Below are 17,723 nucleotides of genomic sequence, written 5' to 3'. Positions count from 1 at the left end.
AATAACTTATGAACCAGGACCACACCAGGGTTGGTGCAGATACCTCTCAGGACATACAGCTCTTTGGTATAGGGATCCAACCAGAGCACTGTGAGATTGACATTGAATTATATGGGGAAGTTTCTCTCACACCAAAAGAAAATGCAAGGTAAGAAATTTCAGCACACTTGCCCTGTGCAGTGTTTGCTTCTTATCACCAAAAGGTGCGTGCATTTTTATTTTACTATGTCACAAATACTGTGTGCTCTGCTCAATACCCAGTTTCAATTCAGGTGATGTCAACAGAAAGTTAAGACACAACGGACCTCCATGCCAAACAGGAAGTCTCCATGCTGGTTCTGGATAAACCATAATCAAGGTCATCTTGGGAACAAGGATGGGATCATTGTTTACATAGATTCTGTGGAATAGGCAAGATGATAGAGATATGCAGCTGCTGCTATTCTAACCTCTGGGATGGAATAGCAGCCTGTCGGTTGGTTGGATGGATGAATAGTACCCCTGTAAATTCACTCTCTTAGGCTTCATGAGAATAGATAAATTTCATCCAAACGCCTCAATTATAATAATACCCAGTAAATATACAGTAAATGTATGAATCCAGACTCTCTTCCCCCTTGTTTCTCTTTCAGAGTTATAGGAACATTCCATTTATAAGGATTGTTTCTTCTTTGCTACCATTTAAAGCTGTTCAACCTCTTAACATCACTTATGGCATGTGCAATAATTTCATACAAGTACACTGCCTGTGATCTTACTGTGTAATTAATTTCACAGATATAGGCATTATATGGTAAACAAAAGATTGAGAGATAATCTATTTTTCCAAACCCTATCTTCTCTTTGTATTTTACAAAGTACATCTTAGCGTGTATATCACAGTGCTTCAGACTAATAATGTAAATTACAAAATTCCAGCTAGATGGTATTCAGACTTATGGTGATAGAGTTACAGTACAAGGAGTTAGGAGTTTTGACTGGCAAGAACAGAGGAGCATGTCAGTGGAAAATCATATAACAATGTTTTCTTTGTGACTGATCTGAAATGCTTAAGTAGTTGTTTCTGGGATGTTTATATCAGCATGAACTTTGTTACCAGAGTTACAACTTTAAACAGAATGGATTATTTCATATCTGACACGTAAGATATTTGTGATACAAAACTGAATTCAGAACTCTGAATCTGAAGAGACAGTACTGCATTTATCTAGGGCATTAGAGGGCATTTAGAGGAAAATACTATTTGATTTATTTTTCTGTTTTGAGCCACAGAAGCAAGAACCAAACAATTCCATCTCACTTTTTTATGAATAAAGCTTAAATATAGATGACCCTATATGCCAATGCTGTTTTCCAAAATTTTTCAAAAATTAGGAAGTTTTGACTAATAGAAGCCCAGTTTATCAGAAGAATGAAATTCAGTGATATAAGGGATATGTATAAATAAATTATGTAATATCTATGGTATGTATTAGCAATATTTACCATCTGTTAGACTAACCTGTTCCTTAGAGGTTTCCTTAGAAATGGCAAAATAACCATGCATAAGCTTTTTCTAATAGGGTTTAAATGTAAGTAGGTTCACAGACTATTTACAATGAACAGTCTGTGACCCAGTTTCTGGAATGTGCATGCGGCTTTTTTCAATCACCAGCTATGAAACTAAAATGAAAGCACTCTTCCCCCTACTGTTTATAGTGCAGAGGTGGAACAACAGCAGTTTTTCAAAGGCAGTAGGAATTGATCTTTCATTAGCAACTTTCACATTTACACTTTAATAAGAATTTTGTTAGTCTGTGTATGTTGTATTACATATGATCTTGCATAGGTGTGGAAAATAGACTAGATGAACTTATAGGTATTTTCCATATATCATTTCTGTTATCTCACCAAAGTGGTCTTATTGTTCTTTTAGATCCTGTGTAAATGGCACACTGGTATGTACTGCCACTCAGCTGTGGCATGGAGACCGAATCCTATGGGGAAACAACCACTTTTTTAGGTAATTTTATATTCCTTGATTTTCTTCCACTCGCACACTTATTTGCTTACCTATTTTCACTCTTATTGTTTTTAAAATCTTAAGTCGCTTTTAAATTTTTAAATAGAATCAATCTGCCAAAGAGGAAGCGACGAGATTGGTTGAAAGACTTTGAAAAAGAAACTGTGTTAGCAGAACATGATTTGGATGCAACTAGCGAAGCTTCTTCAGAACCAGATTACAACTATGAATTTGCACAAATGGAAGTTATAATGAAAACACTGAATAGTAATGGTAAGTGCCATATCAAGTGTCGCACAAAGGTTGTTTGGGTCCAATTTAAAAAAATCTTCTCAGATATATGAATTTGGGAGTTGCTGGAGCGTATCCATTATCCATCTAGTCCAGTATCCTCTCTGATAGAGGCCAATATTGAATGCTTCAGAGAAGGATGCAAGAAATGCAGTTCTGGATAATTATAGAATAAACTGCCCACAGGTGGAATTTCTTCCAGACCCTATCAATCAATGGTTAGCTCATCTTGGTTTTTATTCTTTCCACATTATTGTCTTATATATTGTAACTGTGAATGATGATCATATAAATGTCTAATCCTTTTCTGAAACCTGCTAAACTCTTGACCACAATTACTTATGAAAATGAAAGTATGCTATAAATTTAACTTTGAAGTGTATTTTATGGCAATTTCATCCTTTCTTTTCCATCACATCCTGTTGATGTGATACCATAACATTGTTAACAAGACAGTAGCGAAACCAGAACAGGCATTTTGGCAAAATAATCAGCCAGCATGCTTTGACAGTTGTTAAACTCAGTATTTTATACAATCCTCACTTATTAAAATCTGTTAAAGGATGTCTCATGCAGAAGAATCTCAATTTTTAGTGTTTAGCAAATTAGAACTGCTTGTATTGAAATATTAAAGCTCATATGCTACTTAATCCACTTTCTGCAGATATTGGAAATGTTACTTGAAATGAGAAAATTGTTGGCTTCCTGGATGTTACAAAGAATATTTTTCATACTGTGGTTTGTTCATGTAACAACTTTTAATGTGATCTGTAGTAGCAGATGTCTGGGAAGATCGTTCATTCTATCTTGTTGGGGAGCTAACTTTCTGGCATCAGTTAAATAATAGTCTGAGTAATTTAGCAAACCCTTGTCTCAGTGATTTATCTTTAGAATTATTTCCTGTACTTCCAAACACAATAGCATCTTTTCATTTCTGCCATGCTTGTCCATTATCTTCTGCGTAATGTTTAATTTCTCAGTCGTCATTCTGTATAATTATGGTTTCAAAATATTTTAGAGATGCTATAAAAACTTGGAGATGTGAAGATAATTCTGCTTGTATTATGCAAGTATTTAATATGAGTCGTATAGACAGGCAAATAAATAATTCAGCTTATATACATCTATCAAAAGTCCATTCAAGCCATAATCCTTTTTGCTCCAAAATGTATCTGGAAGTTAAAAATAACTAATCATTCTGATGCCAATACAAATTCTAGCTACTTGTGAACAGACTCTACTACTTGTGACAATTTACGACGTGTAGCGTATCATTTAATGTCTTGTGAAATGTTTAATATTTACATTTGAGGTTTTACTTTGTATTTTGTAACTACTATAATAGTGGTATCCCTATAATACATCTGTGTGCAAAGCATGAGTTCTTTTCTTCGAACGACAGTGATACGATTAAAATAGTAACTTGCAGTAGTTTTCAGTTTTTCCAAAGATATTGTGAAGACATATATCCTAAATTAATACTTTCAATGATGTTGAAAATGATTCAGATAAACAAATTCAAACTATTATAGCAGATCACAGGCAGCCCTCACCACTGTTCTGTTCAGATGAGAAATTGGGTTTTATAAAGAACTTTTCCTAGTTCTTAGAGTATAGTAAAGTTACATTACAAATAGTGGGCCAAATTGTCCTCAGTTAAATATATGGGGCTTTGCAGAATCAGTCCCACTAGTTTAAATATTAATGGAATTGTGAGCAGTTGCCAAATGTGAAACTCTTGCCGCATTTATCTATAAAGACGTCAGAACTATTTTTTTTTACCGAAAGTTGAGTATTGACAAGCATCTCTTTGCCTGACCAACACCTTGCAGAGTCTACCATATAGAGCTTCTATTTAACATGGCACCTTTAACAATGGCACATCTCTCCATGCGGCAGCAGTATTGTATATGGGACCATAACAGGACTTGATATTTGGAGCAAAGGCAGGATCACTAGCATGTAAGGGCTGCAGGGATGTGAAGTGCACCACACAATAGTGTGCTGTGACTATGTTAATGCAAACTATGTATCTTACAGTTTGTGTTCACAGAATTTACATGTGGCGTTTACAGCACAGCAAGCTAATTTATTGCTCAATAAAATGTTGATTTTAACCTTTTTTTAACTGCCAGTTCAGTTACTACATTTAAGCCTTCAAAACAGAAATCAACCCAGAGTTTATTTGTACATTAATGTGGAATGTACATATGAGACAGATTTAAAATTGACAATATGTGGGAAGGTTAATTTATTATAGAAGTTTATTCTCTTCCAGAGCCACAAAGAAGTTGTAGGAAATGTACACAATCTATAACTTGCTTTTAAAAAGGAAAAAAATGTTTCTTTTCTTTCAGTGGTTGTTTGCTTCAGTTTTCTTGCACCACCCTCCATCACATTTCCTCAACAGCTAATATAGAGAAAGTGAAGTTATCCTTTCCCTTCTTTCCTTGTCCTACTTTTTTGCTCTTACTAATTCATCCCTTTCTCTATCCTCCCTCTTTGCTCCACTTGAGGGTTCAAAATATATTTTAAAATAACATCAAAAAATAATAATGGAACTAAATGTTTGTCAGTGATCACTCATCTCACTTTCTCTATATGCTGTATTCTTTTCCTTTTGTATATTTATTTTGACTTTTGGATTGTAAATTCTTTGGGGCAATGGCTGCCTTTTTCTTTGCTTTTGGAAAGTACTGGCAATTTTTGAATGCTACTAAAATATAAATATTATGATAGCAATTGAATTAAAGTGTTGTGTTCGCTCATTTCTTCTTTTTCTAGACCCAGTCCAAAATGTGGTGCAGATCTTGGAGAAGCAGTACTTGGAAGAGAAGCAGAGTGCTCTTGAGGAGCAGAGGTTGATGTATGAGCGTGAGCTCGAGCAGCTCAGACAGCAGCTTTCTCCAGAAAGGCAGCATCAGCACGGCAGTGATAGGCTCTCATATACAGCTCAGACTGTCCAACAAAAAGTAAACATCTGGACAGAAGAGAGGTGAGAATACTGGAGCTGAAACAAAAATGAATGAGAAATACAAAGGAGAGGGCTTAGGGGATAGAAGGACGAGGTGATCCATCTTTCTGAAAACAATCAACATTTTGGCTCATTGTAAAACTTTAGTATCATACTTCTCTTCAACCCAGCTAAATCCCACTTTTATTTCATTTAGAGCTACATTCTGAACTCTGCTGCAGTGTGGGGCTTCCCATTGGTTTGATTTGATATCTCACATGCACCTTTGAGAGCAGAATTTTGCCCTGCATGGTGTGTTGACTTCTATTTTTCTCCCAATGAACTCTTCATGGAGCAGTTCAGATGCTATGCAAGTGTTAAATTCATATAGTTTTAACACTCCCTGCATATATTGCTGACAGATTACTTGAGGGAGGGACAGAAGGGACAAATATGTAAGATCAAGCTTTGTCAGATATTACTGTGCCATCAGTGTACCGAACACTGAAAACGCAGTCCATGCCCCACGAATCTAACAATGTGTATCAAGCACAGACAAAATTCAGAAACACAGGACATGCGCAAAAAATTAAAGGTTTACTCTCATGTTGTACAAACTTTTAAAAATAAATCTATTTTTAGAACACTGTTGTTGAAGGGCCTCACACAAAATGTGCATTTTGAGGAATGATTTTGAGTAGAGGCAGGTTGTTTAGTGTGCAGGGAAACACAGGAGTTCCAATCATAAGGGATGGTGTGGAAAAACACAGACAAAGCATGGGTGAAAGATTCACAAGGGACTTTTGCGAGGGAGAGTTGGAAGGAGGGCTTAAGACGTCGGAGAAGGAGTAGGAGGAGGAAAAAGAGCTTGAGTTTAGGAAGGGGTGAGAATGTATATTGAAGATAACAGGAGCTTGTTGATGTCAGAGTTGAGAGGAAGCTATTGGACTCTGAGGAGAGTGATATGGTCAGAGCAGAGGGAGAGGAATAAGATTTTCAGCAGCTGCATTTTGTTGTAAACAAAGTAATATTCTGTTCTTGGTTCTATGATTCGTCCAACAGAAGGAGTGACTAAATGGACTACTAGTTTTTTGTCCAGCTCTGTTTTCTGTGAATGTTTATTTGTCTTGTACAACAGAGACTTCATTGTTCACGCATCTCTTTTTATAAATGGTGACTTTGAGCTCTCCTTTCTATCTTGGTGCATTTCCACTTCCTCCATAAAAGTTCAATGTAAAACAGAAGTCTAAACAGAGTAAGCCAAAATCGTCTTGTCTCATTCAGATCCAGAATGTAGGAAACAGAAAATAGAATCAAGATCTAGTCCTGTAAAGCCATGCATTTTGTGTTAGTTTTTGTGCAAGCCTTGCTTTCAGCATTCACAAATTCTGCCAAACTGGGCTTGAAAAAAATCTGTTTGTCCATGCACTAGTGATGACTAGAAAGATTTCACAGGCAAGGAGGGAAAACTGTAGTATTTCAGTTTTTTAATTAAAAATTGTTTCTAGCTCTTAGAGATGTAAAGAAAACCATCCTAATGTGAACTGAATGCAAAATGATGCAGTCTCATCTTCTGAGTTTGTAGACAAAGCTCTAGTACTTTTATAGCTTCTTGCAGCTTTGCCAAGTAGCAGATTGAAATGAATAGGCCTCTGGCTGGATTCACTGGTGCTCTTCATAACTGCCTTGTGAACAGTAGTAAAGCTGTCAAAAAATCACGTAATTGATACGTTACCACTTCCTGGGAATGGCTGTGAGCAGCAGCATAGGTAAGAACTGGAGTCACTCACAAGGGAAAGCCACTCACAAAATAGGTGGCTGGGGTAGATTAGTAGAGGCATTTCCCCCCCTTCTTACCCTTTATAGCAGCCAGAATGCTCTGGAGCAGGAGAATGGACGGAAAACGAGAATGGATGACAATATCCTCTAGCTTGAGGCTGATATGAAAAGACGAAGCCCCCAAGCAAGAAACGGGGTGGGCATGCCAGCACTTACCCTCTGTACAGATCTGTCTCATCTTCCGCTGGGGTTACGTTCCGCAGTCAGCACGTAAAGCAAAAATCGTGTATAGTCAAAATTACATTGAGTGTAATGGCGGGCGGAATCATCTGCACTGCAGAAACAGTATTTAAATTGTTTTTCTCTTTTTTTGATTTTTTTCTTGTTTTTGCCGGCCACATAAAGTTGAAATCGCGCATGTTAAATGTGCCTAAGATGCGACAGACCTGTACAGCAACTGTTAAAGGAGTTTGGGAGGAATGAGCCTTCAAACAAGAATGTTATCCTTGGATTTCACTGAGTATCCCACCCTCATATCTGAGGTCTCTAGGTCCAACTGCAACATAAAAACACCACCACCATCCATGGCTACTGTGCATCTGATAAATTTTTTGAGTCCTATCAAATTGTTTTAATGAGTAAAAGCAGAGATGAAAGTAAGCCAGTCCGGTACAGCATACTGGCAAGAGCCAGTACACCGGGCTGGACCCGACTGGCTTCCCCAGGCTGACGGTTTAAAGGGCCTGGGCACCTCACAGCGGCAGGAGCCCCGGGCCCTTTAAATCCCCACGGGAGCCCTGCTGCTGCTACCCTGGGGCTCCAGCAGCCAGGTTCGGGTGGTAATTTAAAGGGCCCAGGGCTCCCCGTTGGTGGAGCCCAGGGCTCCCCGTTGCTGGAGCCCAGGGCCCTTTAAATCGCCGCCCAATCCCAGCTGCCAGAGCCCTTAGGTAGTGGCGGCAGGGCTCTGTCGGTGATTTACTGGAGCACTGCTGTGGTAGTGGCAGCCAGAGATCTCGGCCCTTTTAATAGCCCCTGAGCCCTGGGGCTCCCAGCCGCCTCTGCAGCTGGGAACTCCAGGGGTGATTTAAAGGCCTCGGGGCTCCCAACCGCAGCCAGAGCCCCGGGGCCTTCAAATCTTGATTTAACAGCCCCGCCTCTTCCAGTTGAGGCCACGCCCCAGCCCAGGACTTCGGTGTACCAGTACATCCTTTAACTTACTTTCACCTCTGAGTAAAAGGTATCCTGTAAGAAATAGTGAACATTTCCAGTACTGCAGAATATTTTCTTAGACTTAATTTTTTCAGCTTTAAAGGAGGATTGGGCTTCTGAAGAGGGGAGAAACGGTCCATGTACTGGAAAGAGAAATCAAGAGAAGTCTGTGAGGAATTTCTAGTGTTAATTAGGCAGTGAAAGCAGGGTAGTATTTTGAGGTGGAAGAGAGAATCTACTGAGCACATGATGGGAAGTATGGAAAACATATTTCGTATTCTAGGGCACAACACCATCTGTTAAGTTTGAAGAGCAAGGTGTAGCAGACCTTAGTGACTGGACTTGCATGGAATGTGACTGGTGTGTATTATAGTGGCCCCTTCCAAGCTGCTGTTTGTTTTAAAACGAATGTCTTTCAAGACTCAATATCTGGATGGATATTTGCTTTCGTTTGTATCCAAATGGAACTTGACATACACACTTTGTATTGTAAAAATACAAAAATCCCATCCAAAACTTATTTTGTTCACTTCAGTTTTTGTAGCGCTGTTCTAAGTGTATTCCCACAACTACACAAAGAAAACAAGAATTAAAATATACAAAAAAGAATGAAAACTCTCTAAACTAATACTTGGCAGAGGTAACAGCCTCACCGAGGTACACTATGCTTGTCACCCATTCCTTCCCCAAAAGCCTGAGGAAAAGAGATTGGCTTTGTTGAATTCCCAGAAAGTTGTTAAATTCAGGCTCTACTTGGACCAAGAAAGGGAGCCAAGGACTTCTCCTGGAAAGACTCTTGTCATCACCCTCTTTCCCTCCCTTTTTAAATTAGTAACCTGTTAGCTTGAGTACATCTGCTGATCTCACATGCGGAAGCATCACACAGGGAGAAAAGGGGGGTGTATTTTATATAGCCAGATCCCGTGCCATTTGAGCATGTATAGATCAAAAACACATTCAGTTCCACATGGAAGCCAGCAGTACGACAGAGCACTCATGTAACTTGCTCTCGGAACAGAGCACTGCTTAGTTAATAAGTAGCTGCTCTAGCTTCAGATTCCAGGTGATCCCACAACGTGTCTCTTGGTAGAATGCATTATTGCCATCTAATCTCAAATTGCTGATGGCATGGATAACAATAGTAAGAGGGATGGGGAAAGGAGTTTCCCTCTTTGCTGCAGAGCAGGTGGCGGGGGGGAATAGGGGCTGGAGGAAGAGAGGAAGTAGTCTTGGACACAGCTGCAGCCTGAGTATCTGACCTCTAACAAGGCCCCATTTGTATTGCAGAGCTGAGCGAAATAGGAAATAGGCACTAAACTGAGTACATCAGAATACTGAAGACCCCACAAAGCAGGCCGCCTCGCTAATCCTACCAATGGGCTTATCCCTTTCTGTTCAACATGTGCATAATTTTGTGTTACCTTGCATGAGAGAGCCTTCAGGGCAGAAGAACAATTGCCCAGAACTAATATCTGGAACTCCTTAAGAAGAAAAGTGTAGCCACTCAAGAGCAGTTCCTGCTAGGGACTACAGGCATGACGACAATATGGCATGGTCTGTGGTATTTAAGGCATGTGACAGATCTAAAAGAGTATCAACAAAATATCCATTGAGCCAAACTCTGCCCATATCTACATGCCGCACAGAACAAGCTTGCCACTGCTCCCAAACTTGTCTCTAATCCTATATATTGATTTCCTTACGATTTTGTGTGTGTGTGTGTGTGTGTGTGTGTGTGTGAGAGAGACCTGGGGACTAAGGAATCTGAGGTTTAATTATGGGTTTTATTCAAGAAATTGTGGGATACAGTATACTCCCTTGTAAGTGCTGCTGCGCATCTGGGATCCTGTGTGCAGACCCCTAAAACAAGGCAGAAATGATTGGGCTTCTCTGTCTGTTACCTAAAGAATAAACATGTAAAACTAAAAAAAATTAATGTTGCGGATCCTGCATGAGGCAAGTCTAGACTTGCATCCTAGGGAGGAACACCATATGCTGGTTTTTGCTGCCAGTTTTGATATTAGATTAGGTTAATTCAAACAGGTTTGGGAACCCTTTTTGGAATTCATTCAAAGGGTGTTAACCTGCACGCAATGCTCCAGTTGTTAATTTGTGCAAGTATTTTTTTAATTATAGGGTGCATTTGATCTGTGGAACATACTATGTTTTATACTAGGGATGGCTAATACAGCGGACCATGGAATCTTACAGCACAGCAGGGCCCCCCAGCTAGCCTTATCTTTTTAATAAGAAGGTGTGGACACAGGTTGTAGGTTCCAGCATGCAGTTTGTATAAAGATGAAGCATCACATGCTGGGGCTGGTAGTCTCGGGGGGCCACACCTCCAGATGAAAGGGAAAGAGAGATGCAGTGTATTTTATTGCATCAAAATTAGGAGCAGCCTTCAGGCTCCTGGCAAAGTTCCAGTATAGCTGTTCTTCTGTAAATGTGACTTTTAGTTGGGAAAAGTTTGGGTTTAATTGCTCTGGGCTTTCCTTCATAGCTGTATGTTTATTTCATATGCTAAGATTTTTCTCGGTAAAATGATATATAAGACATGTTTAGTGTTAGTACAGCATTTCTTCGCAGGACTTGACTAGCCATTCTGTTTGTGACCTTCCAATAATAAAAATAGGTTTCCTTCTATTTTTCATGTTACCTGCTGCACTACAGGGATGAATTGTTCCGGCAGAGCCTGGCTAAACTTCGAGAGCAAATAGTAAAGGCCAACACACTGGTGAGAGAAGCAAACTTCTTAGCAGAAGAAATGAACAAGCTAACTGATTATCAAGTGACACTTCAGATCCCTGCTGCAAACCTCAGTGCCAACAGAAAGGTAAAAAGAGCTAATCTCTGAAAGAGGGAATTATTTTATTGTCCTGACCATGCAGGAAGAAAGATGAGATGCAGTGTTTTGTTGTTTAATTAGGCCACAATTTTACTCACCTAACATCTGAGAATACCTGGCAATCAGTTGTACAGTGCAGGTCATCATTTTTTGTCAATAATTTCCATTTATCTGGGAGTACTGCTGTCAGCCCTCACCTTTCCCAACCCGCTCCCAGCCAGCCCGTCGTTGGGACCCTAATGCCCTCCTCTTGTATGAGAGTTAAGGAGGACTGGAAAAGGGGGAGGGGGTTGGCTCTCCACTGTATCAACCTCCCCACCTGCTTTTCATGCTTCTTTATGGATTCCTCTCCCTAAATCTGCTTCAGCTCCCGTTTATCAGTAAACTGCATCCTCTGTGTAACAAGTACCTGCTAGCTACTGAGTTTCAATATCTTGACTGGTGCTGTCGATTAATCGCAGTTAACTCGCACGATTAACTCAAAAAATTTAGTCGCAATTAATCTCAGTTTTAATCTCATTGTTAAACAATAGAATACCAATTGAAATGTACTAAATATTTTGGATGTTTAACATTTTCAAATATATCTTGTATTCTGTGTTGTAATTGAAATCAAAGTGTATATTTTAATTTAAAATATTTGCACTGTAAAAATGATAAACAGAAGTAATAGTATTTTTCAATTCACTTCATACAAGTACTGTAGTGCAATATTTTTATCATGAAAGTACAACTTACAAATGTAGATTTTTTTTGTTACATAACTGCACTCAAAAACAAAACAATGTAAAACTTCAGAGCCTACAAGTCCACTCAGTCCTACTTCTTGTTCAGCCAATTGCTAAGGCAAACATGTTTGTTTACATTTACAAGAGGTAATGCTGCCCACTTCTCACTTTCTGATGACATTGTAAATAAGAACAGGCATTTGCATGGCACTTTTGTAGCTGCCATTGCAAGGTATTTATGTACCTGATACGCTAAACATTTGTATGCCCCTTCGTGCTTCGACCAGCATTCCAGAGGACATGCTTCCATGCTGATTGCGCTCGTTAAAAAAAAAATGCGTTAAATAAATTTGAGATTGAACTCCTTGGCGGAGAATTGTATGTCCCCTGCTCTGTTTTACCCGCATTCTGCCATATATTTCGTGTTATAGCAGTCTCAGATGACAATCCAGCACATGTTCATTTTAAGAACACTTTCACTGCAGAGTTCACAAAACGCAAAGAAGGTACCAATGTGAGATTTTAAAGACAGCTACAGCACTTGACCCAAAGTTTAAGAATCTGAAGTGCCTTCCAAAATCTGAGAAGGATGAGGTGTGGAGCATGCTTTCAGAAGTCTTAAAAGAGCAACATTCTGATGTGGAAACTACAGAACCCAAACCGCCAAAAAAGAAAATCAGCCTTCTGCTGGTGGCATCTGACTCAGATAATGAAAATGAGTATGCATTAGTCCTCACTGCTTTGGCTTGTTATTGAGCAGAACCTGTTGTGAGCATAGACTCATGTCCTGTGGAATGGTGGTTGAAGCGTGAAAGGACATGTGAATCTTTAGCACATCTGGCACGTAAATATCTTGCGACGCCAGCTACAGCAGTGCCATGAGAAGGCCTGTTCTCACTTTCAGGTGATATTGAAAATAAGAAACAGGCAGCATTATCTTCTGCAAATGTAAACAAACTTGTTTGTCTAAGCGATTGGCTGAACAAGAAGTAGGACTGAGTGGACTTGCAGGCTCTAAAATTTTACATTTTCTTATTTTTGAATGCAGGTGTTTTTGTACATAATTCTAATATTTGTAAGTTCAACTTTCATGATAGAGATTGCACTACAGTACTTGTATTAGGTGAATTGAAAAAAGCTATTTCTTTTGGTTTTTTTACAGTGGAAATACTTGTAATCAAAAATAAATATGAAGTGAGCACTGTACGCTTTGTATGCTGTGTTGTAATTGAAATTAATATATATGAAAATGTAGAAAACATCCAAAATATTTTTTAAAATGGTATTCTATTATTTAACAGTGCGATTAATCGTGATTAATGTTTTTAATCGCTTGACAACCTTAATCTTGACCTAATATCCTTTCCTACCTCACTGGGTCCCTTACTTTCTGTGAGGAAGGCAAAAAAAGCCATCCCACCTCAGCCAATCTAGGAGTGAGGGAAAAACTCTGTCCTGGCCACAGAAGAAAACACTAGTGCAAGCCCACAGGAGATCATAAAACCTGATCTTACTATAACCCCATGGGAGAGAACATGGGTACCGCTGATATTGTGATTGGGAGAGAGAGAGTGAGTTCTTTCTGGAATGCATGAGTACAGGTACCCTCCCCTTCTTCCAGTGCACGTGGTGAGTCAGTGCCACTATCTGCTCTGGCCACTTCCTGGTCCCCCCAGGTTGGCTCTGGTAGATCCATTGTCCTAGCCCCTCCCTCGTAACCCAGATGCAGTTAGGACCCATAAAGGAGCACTGTTGTTTGTTTTTTTTGGTTTTTTTTTTGTGCTGGACAGGCAGAGTCATCACATTCAATTGTGGTGAGCACACTTTCATTTTAAAAGGAGGACATTATCATGTTTAGGTCTAAAACTTAGTCATTAAAGGTGGAATATGGACATTTACTGCTTAATGTGGAGAGTAAATAGTTTTAAAAATAAGAGAGCAACTTTAATTATAGCTCCTATAGCTTTCTTTTACAAGCATCCTTCCATCCATGCATGCACATCATGAGAGCTGATGACACTTGCTCTGTTTTCTTGCTGTGCAACCTAAGTAGAGTTCCTTGCTTTTTAAATTCAAATTGAGACAATTAGGCCAAAAAATGTGTGTGTTTTTTTGTGTGATATTGTCTTTACAAAACTTAAAATAACCTATTTAGTCTTTTCAGAGGCTTATTGACATTTGAGATACATAGTAAAATCTGCTGCTGTCAGTTAGGATATTACTATCCATTATCACGTGAATTTGTGAGAAATTGTTCTTATTTAACACGTCTACATAAAAAATATGTTATTTGAGAAAGACAAAGGGAAATAGCCACTAGATCTTCACACACTACATGCTGAGTTAGAGGGCAGAGATGGGGTGGCTGGAATATAAAAGGGAGCCACGTATTCTGTATTTTAGTGCTCTTTGAGAATGTAATTTGAGTGAGGAGGTTTAAATATTTTGAAATATAAATTTTTGTGCAGTCAATAATTATTATTCTCTGACTCAGAGGGGGGCAATAGTAAGTGAGCCAGCTATTCAAGTACGAAGAAAAGAAAAAGGTACTCAAGTGTGGACTATTGAGAAACTGGAGAATAAATTGATTGACATGAGAGACCTGTACCAAGAATGGAAGGAGAAAGTTCCTGAGGTATTTAAAATACATTTAAAAATGTCAAAATGTATGTCTGTTAGTATATCTATCTGTCTATATCTTTACAGGTTCAGTACAAATAATGTAAATGTATGCACATAAACCAGCATGTACAAATACTGTACTTTGATGAAGAATTTTCTGCATGAGTAGTTGATGGAATTGTGAACAATACTGACACGCACAATGTACATTACAATGCAGAATAAAGAATAGGCTCCTCATTCTGCCCTCATATATGCACTTTACACTTTTATTGACATAATTCCAATTAACATGACACCAGTGGAATTGGCACAAGTATTTGAGAACAGAATTTAGTCCTAGAACTTAAAATTTGCTACACTTTCCCTTGTGTATTTTTTGTATATGTTAACTTCAAAGCCCTAAGCAGAGTTAGTATTTGCTGAGAATTAAAATATCAAGTTGGCCATAAGTGTAAAAATATTCATAATGCTTATGCGTAAATATCATGCCTATATATAATCATATTAGTCCTTGGCTCATTATATCTTGCAAGAGAATGAAATAGGATTTGGTTGTTCAAGAGTGTGCCCTTCAAATTGCCAGGTAGGAATACATCAGCAGCATGCTATCACATGAATGATATGGGGAGCACAAATTATTCTGACTCCTGCAGCCTACATGGAGCATTATTCTCACAACAATTTGAGCAATCATTTGGTTTCTGTGTGAGTTATTGCTTCTTTGGACAGGGTGATAAGCAATTATCTCAAATCATGCTTGTGTTGTGAGTCTGATCCTGAACACATTGAAGTCAGTGGACCATTGATTTCAGTGAGCACAGGAGCACTGAAAAGTACATCTCTTGGTTGTACTAGTCTATTTTCTTGGGCATGAATTACCTTTCCTGAAAGTGTACCTCTACCCCGATATAACGCTGTCCTCGGGAGCCAAAAATTCTTACTGCATTATAGGTGAAACCACATTATATCGAACTTGCTTTGATCCGCCAGAGTGCGCAGCCGCCCTTTCCCCCACCCCCCACGAGCAGTGCTTTAAAATGTTATATCCGAATTCGTGTTATATTGGGGTAGACGTGTATGTAATGCCTTATATGCTATAACAGTACTACTGTGGTTCAAATGTTTGTGTTTGGAAAGAGAGAGGAAGAGGCAGGCAAAGAGGAGGAGCAGGATGCAGGGTGCTCATGCGTCCACAAAGCAGTATACATCTCTACGGGGATTCCTAGCACAATACTTCGTGGAGCCAGATGGTCTGCTATCATGCATGGGGTGTTTGTATTTAAAAAGCTGTAGAGATTATTTCAGCCATGAAGCAGTAAGGAAGCAGCGCCAGGCGTATGGGGGAGATTCCTCCTTGATTGCTCCCCTAACACCTCTTGCACTTGCAGTGTTCCCCAGCATCCAGCCCATATATCTAACTGGGTATTGGGGAAATAATTTGGTTCTTTCTTTTTAAAGACTAGTTTCAGATGAGATATAAGGAGGTGCAATTCCTTGAAGTCCCTGGAATTGCACTGACTTAGAACAGGGTCTAAATTTGGCTGAAGGTCTTTCAAAATGTAGGTCATATTTTATTATTTGTATGAGTGAAACTAAAGGCATTACATGATCCCCATCCAAAGATCTTATTTGAATTTTGTGATGAGCTTCACATCTAAATTTAGGTGTGATGTGATGACTGAGGGAGAAACATCAGTGGGGTGAGGTGACTAAGGGTAAAGGTCACAGAATAAAGAATATATGTTTATTCAGTTGTGGTTTGTGCACATTTTGATGGTTCCACTAAGTTTACAACTTTTAAAAAGTAATTAATGTACTTTCTTAAAAAAACCAAAACAGATAAGGAAGCTCATTGGTAAAAAAGGTGACCCTTTCTATGAAGCACAAGAAAACCATATCTTAATTGGAGTAGCAAATGTCTTTTTGGAGTGCCTTTTCTATGATGTTAAACTTCAATATGCAGTGCCGATCATCAGCCAGCAGGGGGAGGTAAGGCTAAATAGAATCTTAATGTATTGGTAATGTATAATGTATTGCAAGTGGAAAGAGGGAATGCAATTAGTTCTAGGTTTGTAACCTGTTTTATGGATAAATATCTCTCACTAAAATTTTGACTAACCTAAGTGCTGATTTTTTTTTATTTTTATAATGAGTCTTTTGTACCTTTAAATATCCAATCAGCAAAACACTGTTCATTTTATGGCTAAGAAAATTTGTTTGACTAAAAACGTAAAATGCATTTCGTGATGGTAATTTGGCAGACAAGTAATACAAGGTCAGAGATTAATGCACCTCAGCTTTATGCACAAATTTCTTTAACCCCAATTAAAGTTCAGCCACAAATCCATTGCAGTAATGACCCTAAGTACTTTTACTGTTTTGAATTGAATTGAATTGTGTGAATTGAAAAGTGAAAAGTTGAATAGTGGGATAAATGTATGATGCATTCATTTTCTCCATAGTCTCTCTCTTTTATTTTTCCCTGTGTTATTATTCCCCTTCTATTCAGTGTTTAAGGTGCAGTGACATTTCAATTCCACTGCTTGTTGCCTGCTCTGCTTCTCTCCCCTTGGAAGTTGTATATTGTACAATGTTCTAATGTTCTTAAAGCATAAGTATTTAGTATTTGTGCTTCAGGTTGCAGGACGGCTGCATGTTGAAGTGATGCGAGTCACTGGTGTTGTTCCAGAACGTGTAGCAGAAGGGGATGACTCTTCTGAGAACTCCAGTGAGAGCGGAAGCCTGGAAATCATGGACAGCAATGGAGAAATTATTCACAGAGCAAAAAAGCTCACCTGCAGGGTAAGTAGGAGACAATCTGTTAGTTGAGACATTTTTTTAAAAAACAAATGTATTGTTACAATCCAATATAAATATTAAATTTTGCAGGACTTGGTTGTTTAGGATGTTGTTAATAGGAAAGAGACTCATCTCTCTCACTTTGAGTCAGAAGTAGTCCAGATTAGTATTGATCAAAAATGATTACCATTGAATGACTATGAATTGAGTGTTTTCAGTTCAGTTTCTAGTGGACACAGGTCCACACCACAAATACTGACATCCCAAGAGACACCCTTCTTGGCAGTTACAGAAGAGGTGATCCTTGCATTTCAGGGTTGATTTGTCAAGTAGAGAAGTTTTTGTGGCTGTTCATGCGTATGGTTAGAGATTATGTCAATCTCAGTTGCCATCAGTACAATCCCTTTAATAAATAATTGTGTGTATAGCTTTAAAGTGTAAACTTACATATTCAATTTTGGGAGCCTAGCATTTTACGTGATCAAAAAT

The 17,723-nt window shown here is 38.7% G+C and overlaps 1 protein-coding gene across 8 annotated transcripts in view; it reads left to right on the top strand.

Annotated features, from left to right (window-relative positions):
• The window catches only part of KIF13A (kinesin family member 13A), a 129,383-nt gene that overhangs the window by 74,883 nt on the left and 36,777 nt on the right, over positions 1 to 17,723 (top strand). For 7 of the 8 annotated variants that reach the window (XM_050941564.1, XM_050941570.1, XM_050941563.1 and 4 more), the window contains 8 exons: positions 18 to 148; positions 1,916 to 2,002; positions 2,109 to 2,275; positions 5,078 to 5,288; positions 10,908 to 11,070; positions 14,305 to 14,445; positions 16,275 to 16,424; positions 17,073 to 17,237. In XM_050941564.1, coding sequence (XP_050797521.1) covers positions 18 to 148; positions 1,916 to 2,002; positions 2,109 to 2,275; positions 5,078 to 5,288; positions 10,908 to 11,070; positions 14,305 to 14,445; positions 16,275 to 16,424; positions 17,073 to 17,237 — 1,215 coding nt within the window. The remainder of the gene's footprint in view (positions 1 to 17; positions 149 to 1,915; positions 2,003 to 2,108; positions 2,276 to 5,077; positions 5,289 to 10,907; positions 11,071 to 14,304; positions 14,446 to 16,274; positions 16,425 to 17,072; positions 17,238 to 17,723) is intronic. The other variant, XM_050941567.1, reaches the window with a different exon arrangement.

The sequence above is a fragment of the Gopherus flavomarginatus genome, chromosome 2 (assembly GCF_025201925.1).
Source record: "Gopherus flavomarginatus isolate rGopFla2 chromosome 2, rGopFla2.mat.asm, whole genome shotgun sequence".
Taxonomy (NCBI): Eukaryota; Metazoa; Chordata; order Testudines; family Testudinidae; genus Gopherus; species Gopherus flavomarginatus.
This window is presented reverse-complemented; position numbering and strand designations above follow the sequence as displayed.